The 12000-nt window shown below is 38.1% G+C and overlaps 1 protein-coding gene across 1 annotated transcript; it reads right to left on the bottom strand.

Annotated features, from left to right (window-relative positions):
• Positions 1 to 1730: 1730 nt before the first annotated feature.
• On the bottom strand, positions 1731 to 9099 carry LOC115568042 (killer cell lectin-like receptor subfamily B member 1B allele A). The gene is made up of 5 exons (XM_030395083.1): positions 9086 to 9099; positions 2818 to 2955; positions 2557 to 2720; positions 2304 to 2416; positions 1731 to 2226 (listed from the first exon to the last, which is right to left on the bottom strand). Exons 2-5 carry the CDS (start codon positions 2924 to 2926, stop codon positions 2070 to 2072), a joined length of 543 nt encoding a protein of 180 aa, XP_030250943.1. The 5' UTR covers positions 2927 to 2955; positions 9086 to 9099; the 3' UTR covers positions 1731 to 2069.
• Between the last annotated feature and the right edge of the window lie 2901 nt (positions 9100 to 12000).

A 12000-nucleotide genomic window follows, 5' to 3' on the forward strand; every position in this document is an offset into this window, starting at 1 on the left:
GTGAAATGAATTGTGTTATAATTCACCTGGAGTGGCTGCTGTTTTATCCACTGAACATACTGCTGAGTTAACATAGTCAGCTTCTTCCTCAATGTCCCCTGAAAGATACAAAGATCAATCACACACGTTAATGAGACTAACATGTTGAGCACTCCAGAGAGATTAGACACATTTTTTAAAATAAAAAAAAATACATCAAACATACAGTAGTTTTGTTCTCAATGTGTCGAGCAGAGTAGAAACATTTCAATACAAAAGACTGGATTTAAACATTTGGACATTTTTAAACTCTCTGGTGCTCAGCTGCTGTCAAACATCAGAAGATAAAACTATAAACATTATATCTGTCACACGGTACTTTACACTGCAACATTTATATGACCAGTATTTTAATCTTAGTTACTGGTACATTAAGATATAGTAAACAATACAAATATATAAACAACAGAACTGTTTAAATACCAGTTGGTGCTGTTGCTTTTCTGTTCATCTTGAACGCTGCCGTCCTAAATGAGGCTTCAAGGTAAGTGTCAAAGTCTGAACTGTTACTGATGTTTTAACTGTACTTCTGTTTCTGCGGTTGTATTTTCAACCTAGAGGTTAATAATGTCATGGGAAGTCTAGTGGTGTGAATGACTGTCTGCACAGTGCCACGTACTGTTACTTTGACATTAACACTGGGGTATGAAAGTCAGACGTGCACAGAATCAAGTGACCTAAAACACATACATGTTAATACACACTGCAAACTGTTTTGTTGGGATGCTTTTTAATTTATTTCACATCATGAGCATGTATTTTGATATCAGAAAAATCCTGATTGACATGATACAGAAATATATTAACTGTTTAGTCTGTGCATAAAATGTAGCAGCTGATGACGCCAGAGCTTCAGCCAGATGTGATGTTTAGATTAGACTGCAAACAGGGAAATGGTTAAAAAAAAACATCTTTCTGGTAAATGTTTTTGAGTGCATGTGTTAATTGATTTAATTAATTCATTTATGATCAAGTTAAACATTTGTCGATGCTCTTATAGTTCCTGTCTGTTGTGCTGTTGAGACACATTGTTGAGACCGCTGTTCTCTCAGTTTTTTCTTTCCCATACCAAGAAAAGATAAAGATACCACAAAGAAAATGTTCTTGTCTAACACACAGTGACACTTCCCCAACAACTGAGACTCACTGCCCACAGCTACAAGGCTGATGATGACTTTGTGTGTTACTGATCTGTTGAGGTTAAAACACGGAAGGACACACTGAAAACCAGGTCCTCGTTTATAAAACTCTAATGCTGAACTTGGCTTGCATTATCATTACGACTCTTTGTTGGTTAGATATTTAATGCTTTCCAGTCTCATCCACCTGAAGTACGTCCATGTTTATTCTGAATTTGATGGCAGCAACATGTTTCAAACATGTTGGGACAGGAGCAATAAAAGACTGTGAAAGTTGTGGGACGCTCCAAAAAACTCCTGTTCTGAACGTTCCAGAGGTGAACAAGTTCATCGGTAACGATATGTGGCATCATCGAAAGCTCAGTTGTTCACAAACAAGGATGGGGTGAGGTTCATCACTTTGTGAAACACAAGATTGTATAAAGGATATTACTACATGGACTCAGGAGCACTTCTGTAAAACTGCTGTCAGTTAACAGCTCATTTGTCAATGATTGCTCTCAGTTTTTATTGACATCGTCCCAACATTTTTGGAATAAAGAAAAAGACAAATTCAAGAATGTGTAGTAACATTTTTATTTAATACAACAGGAATTTGCTTAAAGATAAACAGATACAACTGAACTGTTTTGGAATCATTCTGTTATGAACAGGTGATGCAGCACCCCCTATTGACCAATCAGCAACAATTTCAACTGTTACCCAATTGTTATCATAATCATCATCATCATCATCATCATCATCATCATCATCATCATCATCATCATCAGCCATCGTTTTTTTCAGGGAAAATTAGCTGAACATTAAGCTCTTTCAAAGTGATGCCCTGAATTCACATTCAAACGGGCTAGATGAAACATACATGGTTGTAACCATGGTAATAACAAAAATCTAACCCTTAAGCTCAAATAAGCGCAAAGCCTTCTTTTCACAGATCCATGCGTTCCTGTCACTGCAGTTCACTGATTTCAGTCCGTTGTTTGGGATGTTGGTTGGGACAGAAATGGCACAGTGACCTTCAGTAGGAGTCTCTGGTTGTATCCAGGAGCTGAGGGAAGAACATGATGTTTAGATCGAGGCTGATAAGAGTTCATGATTCAAAATGTTTAAGAATGTGCGTCTTACATTTCAGTCAGATCACTGCCGTCGACCCACGTCCACTTCCCATCTACAACTCTCAGGCCAATCCAGTATCCACTGATTCCTGTACGGTTCCAACTCCTTCCACGGATGTATGCCTGATACCAGAGAGACAGTTATTATATATTTAAATAATCAAGTTAAGAAAAAAACACTGTGAATGACAAACAGTTTTTACACTTACTGAAAATAATTTTCATTTAGGTTGTGATTAAAATCTCCTTATAATCATGATTACCTTCTCCTGTCTATTATTTATAACAGCCAGTTCTGAATTTCTTTCCTTGCAGTCTGCTTGAGCTTCATCCCAGGTTTTCTGATTAGGAGGTCGAACATCAAGAATCACGTAGCAGCTGGACTGGTCTTGTAACCAGCCCACCTGACAAGACTTACACTGTCTTACTGAAAAAACAGACAGCAACCAATAAAAGACATTACTTCATTATGATATTAATGTTATTGGTTATTTTTGGAAATAATTAATGTATTCTGTACTTACCAGCTCCATCTATTGGACAGTATTGATCAACGCTCCACTGAGCTCGACTCACGTTGAGCTCATTCCTCTCTGTCTCCATGTCTTGTAACATTTCAGTCAAGCTTTTCATCTGTGTCTCCAGCTGCTGATTCTTTGTCTCTAGCTGCTGGTTTTATGCCATCAGCATGCCATTGTTTTCAGAAATGACTGAAGTAACTACAGTGGCAGAGAGTGGAAGATGTTGATGATTTTTTAATTCATAGAAAAAACATTCTGATAGAAAAAGACAATAAAAAGATTAATATCATAATAAATGTCACACCGAAGTTAAAGGGGAAAACTAAGAAGGGATATAGGAGGTGGACCCAAATGCAGTTACTCACAGGACAAAGATATGGGGGAAAAAAAGTCAAGCTTTATTAAGTCAAAGCTGAATGTGAAAACAAAGAGAGTCAGGTATAAAAACAGACAAAGGGGACAAAAACCAAAGTAGCAACCAAGGCAAAAACAGAAAAGAAAAATGCAAAGTTCAAATCAGAAATCAAAGTTCAAATGAAACATATGCAAAATGCAAAACTCAAGGTCCAAAAACACATACTATGGGGAGACTGGAAGAACATGACAGGCACGTGAATCGAGGCAGACAGACGCAGACGCAGACGCAGACAGTGGCAAGAACAGACGCAACATAAGCAATGACCAGACAAGGAGTGCAGGGAAGACACAGACTAAATACACAGACACTCATGACAAGATGAGGAACAGGTGAGGAGAGAGAGGAGGGAGGAGGCCAGGTGAGGTAACGAGGGGGAGGAGCACAGAGGAGAAAACATGGAGGGAACAATACTACAGACAGAGGGAGACAGAGGGAAGAACATAAGAGACACTTAAAGGACACAGTGGGGCATGGGAAATCAAAACACAAGACACGATACAACGACATGGAAACCAAATACAAGAAACCACAAGACAAAACCAGACACAAGAACACGACACAAAGAACATGAATCAAGAGTCATGACAATAAAGACATTAAAGGAAAGTTTAGTGATTATCAATAAAACAATAGTCTTGTGAAAATAAGTTTGTTTTTGTGCTAATCCTCTTTTATTGTAGGACATGTTGGACACCGTCGTACAAAACACGTTCCAAACTTTGCTAATATGAAGATTCAGTGGACCAAATAAGTCAAGTCAAGTAGTTCTCATCTGAAGTCACTCTCACATCAATGTTCTTGATGTATTTTTGTATTAAAGAATTTTGTACCTCAAGATGATTCACTCTTATTGTCACGATCTAATTCTGCAGTGGATTTCTTTGTGTTTTGGTGCTGTTGGTGCTGGTTCTGCTTGCAGAGGTGCACATCCTGCCCTGTGCTGCTCTGAGCATCTACCCACCACGCAGCACTCCAGCACCACCGTGAGCTACCTCTCCTCCTTCTCCACCTCTCGGACCCAGATTCAAACGTAGCTTTTACCCTCATCTCATAAAACCTTGTTTAAGATCAATAAGGATGCCTTGTCATCCTGATCCAGCCTAGTGTCCACTATTTGGTTCTACCAGTTTCCACGAAGTGTAACACTGATTTCTCTCTCTCTCTCTCTTCTCTCTCTCATACAAGCTACAAAATACATTTGAACATTTGTGCACAGGGCCGGTATGAACAGGAGGAAGGATGACATCATGTTTTTTTTAAGATGCAGCACCTTGGCATTTGTCTTACCTAAGCTACTTCCTGTTTAAAATGATGCTAGTAGCAAATTTTACTGTTAGAAATACTTTATATTCTATCTTTTAAGATGTCTTCTGCAAGAGAAACTTGGGCATTATTGTTTTAAGACAGCTTTGAAAAAAATGTGAACATACCCTTTAAAAAAACACTGACAACAAGTGAAGAAGAAAAGATTGGATCTGAACTAACATTCACATCGAAGGTACTCACAGTAAATACGAAGGGCCATGATAACGATCAGTATCACCCAACACCCTGCCACTGGTGAAAAAGACCGAGTGAAGGAGCCAAACTTCTGTTCTGAAAGAAGAAAAAGGGAATTCAGTTGATTTAACATTTTAAATTGATTACTGAGCTGTCAGACTCTCACCTTCAAAATCTTCATCACTACCAAATCTCATGCTGAACAATATTATATTTCTAAAATGTTTTGTGTTCATAATTCACCTGGAGTGGCGGCTGTATTATCCACTGAACATACTGCTGAGTTAACATAGTGAGCATCTTCCTCAATTTCCTCTAAAAGACACAAAGATCAGTCACAGTCGTTAATGAGACTAAACTGAACTTCACTTTCAGATTCAGTTTGAACATGTCGAGCACTCTGGAGAGACTATACAATTTTTTATCACGAAAGAAATACATCAAATTCTACACTGCAACATTTATATGATCAGTATTTTACGTTAGTTACTGGTACATTAACACATAGTAGACAAAGCAAACACAAACACAATGGAATTGTTTAAATACCAGTTGGTGCTGTTGGTTTTCTGTTCATCTTCAATGCTGTGGTCCTAAATGAGGCTTCAAGATAAGTGTCAAGGTCTGAACTATTACTGATGTTTAAAGCACATCTGATTCACTGTGAAGGTCTCTAAAGCTGAACATGGCTTGCATTAGGATTACGACTCGTTACATTTCAACCCCTATGTTGGTCAAACGTAACGTTTCTAAACAGGGACCCAGAATGAATATGTTCAGGACGTTGTGACATCTTTGACCAGGATGAGACAAAGCTTTCATCATACTTACTTGTCGAAAGCTTTCAGACATTTTCAATGATCAACATGTACAACCCTAACGGCAAAGAAGTTGGATGCTTAATTGTACAAATACAAAGTTTGATATTTGATGCTTTACAGTCTCATCCACTTAGTGATTAAAGTAAATCCATGTTTATTTAGAATTAGATGTTTCAACATGTTTGGACAGAAGCAACAAAAGACTGGGAAATTTGTGGGATGTTCAAAAAAACCCACCTATTTGGAATGTTCCACAGGTGAACGAGTTTATCATTAAAAGGTGATGGTATGTGGCATCATCGAAAGGCTCAGTTGTTCACAAACAAGGATGGGGCGAGGTTCATCACTTTGTGAAACACAAGATTGTATAAAGGATATTACTACATGGACTCAGGAGCACTTCTGTAAAACTGCTGTCAGTAAACACAGCTCATTTGTCAATGATTGCATTCAGTTTTTATTGACATTGTCCCAACATTTTTGGAAGAAAGAAAAAGACAATTTCAATAAAGTGTAGCAAAATCTTTATTAAATAGAACATGAATTTGCTTGAAGATAAACATACAACTGAACTGTAACTTATTCATGTTAATTTTCTTTACATCAGAGTACAAATGATGTAACAGCTTTGGGATCATTCTGTTATGAACAGGTGATGCAGCACCCCCTGTTGACCAATCAGCAACAATTTCAAATGTTACCATATTGTTATCATAGTCATCATTATCACCATCATCATCGTCATCACCATCATCATCATCATCATCATCAGCCATTGTTTTTTCAGGGAAAATTAGCTGAACATTTAGCTCTTTTATAGCAATGCTGTAACTGGCTAGATTAAACATACATGGTTGTAACCATGGTAATAACAAAAATCTAATTATCAAGCCCAAATGAGAGCAAATAGATCACTAAAAACAATCACTACAAAACGTCTCTGAATTGATGAAAAATTATGGAAAAAGAGAAGAATAAAACCACAACAATAAAAACGATGTAATCACCCAAACAACCACTTAATTAATCTTTACAGAGCATCCAGTAGCCTTCTCAAGTTTCACTGTAAGAAAAAGACAAAACAAGAATCTGTAGCAGCATTTCTATTCTTCATGATGGACTAAACGAGGAATTCACTGCCAGGCATACAAATAAAACAAAACAGTCACATCTACATGTTACAGCTGGGTATGGTTGGCTTGTAGAAACCAGCAGGAACGAGTTACATTTGAAACTTTTGGATAACTCTGCTGAATGCCACACAATCATATCATCAATCAATGGAGTTTTCAGATTGAGGTACTTTGGATAAGTCGCCTGTTAATCACAGGTCTGACAGACAAACAACCATTCACACTCACATTCACAGCAAGAACATCCAAATCCATAGTTTGCAAAGAAATGCCCTGCCCACCAGGTCTTCAACACAGGACCAACAGCTCTAACCACTGCATCACAATCTGGTAACCTTCTCAAGTTTCTCTAAGGTGGTGTAAGAGACAAAGCCTTCTTTTCGCAGAACCATGCCTTTCTTTCACTGCAGTTCACTGATTTCAGTTCTTGGTTCTGGAGAGAAATGGCACAGTGACCTTCAGTAGGAGTCTCTGGTTGTATCCAGGAGCTGAGGGAAGAACATGATGTTTAGATCGAGGCTGATAGAGTTCATGATTCAAAATGTTTAAGAATGTGTGTCTTACATTTCAGTCAGATTACTTCCGTCGACCCACGTCCACTTCCCATCTACAACTCTCAGGCCAATCCAGTATCCATTGACTTCTGGACGGGACCAACTCAATCCACGGATGTATTGCTGACACCAGAGAGAAAGTTATTATATATTTAAATACTCAAGTTAAGAAAACACAATGTAAATGACAAACAGTTTTTAGACTTACAGAAATCATTTTTCATTTAGGCTGTGATTAAATTGTCCTTATTATTTGTATTATTGTCCTTATAATCATGATTACCTTCTCCTGTGCATTATTTATAACAGGCAATTCTGAAATCTTTTCCTTGCAGTCTGCTTGAGCTCCATCCCAGGTTTTCTGATTAGGAGGTCGAGCATCATTAACAGCGTAGCAGCTGGACTCGTCTTCTAACCAGCCCGTCTGACAAGACTTACACTGTCTTCCTGAAAAAACAGACACCAACCAATAAAAGACATTACTTCATTATAATATTATTGTTTTTGTAAATAATTAATGTGTTCTGTACGTACCAGCTCCAACTATTGGGCAGTATTGATCAATGCTCCACTGAGCTCGACTCACGTTGAGCTCATTCCTCTCTGTCTCCATGTCTTGTAACATATCAGTCAAGTTTTTCATCTGTGTCTCCAGCTGCTGATTCTTTGTCTGTAGTTCCTGGTTTTGTGCAGTCAGCATGACGTTGTTTTCAGAAATGACCGAAGTAACTACAGTGGCAGAGAGTGGAAGATGTTGGTTTTGAAGACATTTTCTTTTTATAACAGACTAAGTTAATTCATAGGAAACATTGATAGAAAAACACAATTCAATGTTTGATGATGAAAGAAATGAAAGGAGAAGTCAGTAATTCTCAAATCTATCTTAAAACAATAGTCCTACGAAAATAAGTCTGTGTTCATGCTAATCCTCTTTTATTGTAGGACATGTTCGACACAGTCGTACAGAATACATTCCAAACTTTGCTAACATGAAGATTCAGTGGTTTGTGAAATCAAGTAGTTCTCTTCTGAAGTCACTGTCTTTGTTGTAAGAAATTTCCTTGAAGTGTTTTTGTGTTAAAGAATGTTGTACCTTAAGATGATTCACTCTGATTTCTCTAACAGCCTGCTGGAGCCTCATATAAGCTACAAAATACATTTGAACAATCGTGCACAGGGCCGGTATGAACAGGAGGAAGGAAGACATGTTTTTTTTTCTACACCTTTATAAGAAGGGGAAGGATGGCAGTGCCTTGGTGTTCCTCTAACCTAAGCTACTTCCTGTTTAAAATGATGCTATTTCAAATTCTTACTCTCAAAAATACTTTATATTGTATATTATAGGATCTCTTTTGCAGGGCAGACTTGGGCATTATTGTTTTAAGACAGTCTTGGAAAAAACGCAAATCTATCCTTTGAAAAACGACTGACAACAAGTGAAGAGGAAAAGATTGGATCTGAACTGACATTCACATCGAAGGTACTCACAGTAAATACGAAGGGCCATGATAACGATCAGTATCACCCAACACCCTGCCACTGGTGAAAAAGACCGAGTGAAGGAGCCAAACTTCTGTTCTGAAAGAAGAAAAAGGAATTCAGTTGATTTAACATTTTAAATGGATTACTGAGATTTCACACATTCACCTTCAAAACCTTCATCACTACCAAATCTCATGCTGAACAATATTATATTTGTAAAATGTTTTGTGTTCATACTTCACCTGGAGTGGCGGCTGTATTATCCACTGAACATACTGCTGAGTTAACATAATCAGCATCTTTATGAATTTCCTCTGAAAGACACAAAGATCAATCACAGTCGTTAATGAGACTAAACTGAACTTCACTTCCAGATTCAGTCTGAACATGTCGAGCACTCTGGAGAGACTATACAATTTTTTGTCATGACAAAATACATGAGACTCTACACTGCAACATTAATATGATCAGTTTTTTAACGTTAGTTACTGGTACATCAACACATAGTAGACAAAGCAAACATATAAACAATAGAATTGTTTAAATACCAGTTGGTGCTGTTGGTTTTCTGTTCATCTTGAACGCTGCAGTCCTAAATGAGGCTTCAAGGTAAGTGTCAAAGTCTGAACTGTTGCTGATGTTTTAACTGTACTTCTGTTTCTGCAGTTGTTTTTTCAATAGTTGATTTGTTAAAGGAAGTCTAGTGGTGAATAACTGTCTGCACAGCGTCACGTACTGTTATTATGACATCAACACTCGGGTATGAAAGTCAGACGTGCACAGAATCAAGTGACCTAAAACACATACATGTTTATACACACACTGCACACTGTTTTGTTGGGATGCTTTTTAATTTATTTCACATCATGACCATTTATTCTTGATATCAGAAAAGTCCTGATTGACATGACACAGAAATATATTAATTTTTTTATCTGTGCATAAAATGTAGCAGCTGATGACGCCAGAGCTTCAGCCAGATGTGATGTTTAGATTAGACTGCAAACAGGGAAATGGTTAAAAAAAACATCTTTCTGGTAAATGTTTTTGAGTGCATGTGTTAATTGATTTAATTAATTCATTCATGATTAAGTTAAACATTTGTCGATGCTCTTATAGTTCCTGTCTGTTGTGCTGTTGCGACGCATTGTTGAGACCGCTGTTCTCTCAGTTCTTTCTTGAACATACCAAAAAAAGATAAAGATACCACAAAGAAAATGTTCTTGTCTTACACACAGTGACACTTCCCCAACAACTGAGACTCACTGCCCACAGCTACAAGGCCGATGATGACTTTGTGTGTTACTGATCGGTTGGGATGAAAACACAGAAGGATACACTGAAAACCAGGGCTCGTATTCCTAAAGATTCTGAGAATCCTCTCAGAGAGCTCCTAACTTAACCTAAAAATTCCTAGCAAGGAGTCTTAGCTTAAAGGAGAACTTCGGTCGATTTAAACATGCAGCTTCATTGCTCAAGCTACCCTTGACTTGCCAGTACCGAAGACGCGAACAAATTTGGTCCAGCCATTACAGAGCTCCGTAAACGGAGACGTAGCATTGAACGCTAACAGCATGGGGTCAGAACTTTAGACTGTGTTTTAAGCGTCTTAACATGCTCCACATCTCACACCAAAAGTTATGCAACATCAGCAGACACCTTAGCACACAGCACTGTAGCGTGTATGACTCAAAATGAATAAAAAAGTAGTTAAAACAATGTGTTTGTGCAAGGAGCTACTTACCTGTTTGTTGACATCGGCGTCTTCCGGTAGCTAGACTAAACTAGCTGATCCGTCGAGCGTGCATTTACTCCCTCACTGGCGGAGACGGAAACGTAATCCAGCATTTTCGTCTTATGTTCATAATGTACATGTCCATGTTACAGCCTGTCATGAGCCATGAGCCTTACAATAGCCTGTTAAGCCTGTTAAGTGCACACTCGATGGATATGCTAGTTTGGTCTAGCTACCGGAACACACGGATGTCAACAAACAGGTAAGTAGCTCCTTGCACAAACACACTGTTTTAACTACTTTTTTATTCATTTTGAGTCATACACGCTACAGTGCTGTGTGCTAAGGTGTCTGCTGATGTTGCATAACTTTTGGTGTGAGATGTGGAGCATGTTAAGACGCTTAAAACACAGTCTAAAGTTCTGACCCCATGCTGTTAGCGTTCAATGCTACGTCTCCGTTCACGGAGCTCTGTAATGGCTGGATCAAATTTGTTCGCGTCTTCGGTACTCGCAAGTCAAGGGTAGCTTGAGCAATGAAGCTGCATGTTTAAATCGACCGAAGTTCTCCTTTAAGGGTGATTCCAGAACATTCTCAGAGAACTCTGAGCAAGGAATTGACAGAAACTCCTATCTTAGTGAGGAGGTGTGGTGGACCCCGTTGCTAGGTATGAGTCATCATTTCAAAAGCTGTGATTGGTTGATCATAAAAGCTAGATAAAAAATATACTTTTGGTGATAATGGGCAAAGGATAGAACCTCAAATCGATAAACTTAATCATACAATCTAATCTTATGAAGACTGTGTAATTGTTAATAACATTTCACATGATAGAAAATATCTGTTAAATGAATAGTAAGCTATACTTTAAAATTATCCTACAAAATGTGTGAAAACTTAGGCCCACTTGCACAGTATTCACATCGTGATAGTTATATTTATTTGCTTATATTAATTGCCATGCTGGTAATTTTTGCACTTTCAACTTTCAACATTTCAACTCAATTTGGTATTAACTAGGGTAAAATGACTCAGCTTTCATCAATGTCTGTGATTGCTGACCGGCCTATAAGAAGCAGTGTTGTGATGACTTTCATTTCGGGTGGTATTGCATTGTGGCGTTGGGTTGGATAAGTAAGTGCATCTCTAATGAGATCAACCACAAACATGATTCTTGCACGATCCAATCTGTAGCGTTTCATTAATTCACTGTCATCCAGTGTTTGGAGAATATCTCTCCTGCCTCTTCCGTCCGCCATTTTGTCCTCTGCTTAGGGAACTCCTAAGCCGCTTAAAAGTCCTCTTCCCTTGCTCTTAACAGATTTCACCTTAGGAGCTCTCTTAAGAGCTAGGATTCTTTAGGAATAGCTTTTATCTTTACTAGGATCTACTCTTCACTTTTAGGGGAAATTCTAAGAAAACATCATGATTCTAAGAATTTTCTTAGAATTTGGCCACTAGGAGCAACTCTTTGCACTAAGAATCTTTAGGAATACGGCCCCAGGTCCTCATTTATAAAACTCTAATGCTGATCTTGACTTGC

This window comes from Sparus aurata, chromosome 17, assembly GCF_900880675.1.
Source record: "Sparus aurata chromosome 17, fSpaAur1.1, whole genome shotgun sequence".
Lineage (NCBI taxonomy): Eukaryota > Metazoa > Chordata > Actinopteri > Spariformes > Sparidae > Sparus > Sparus aurata.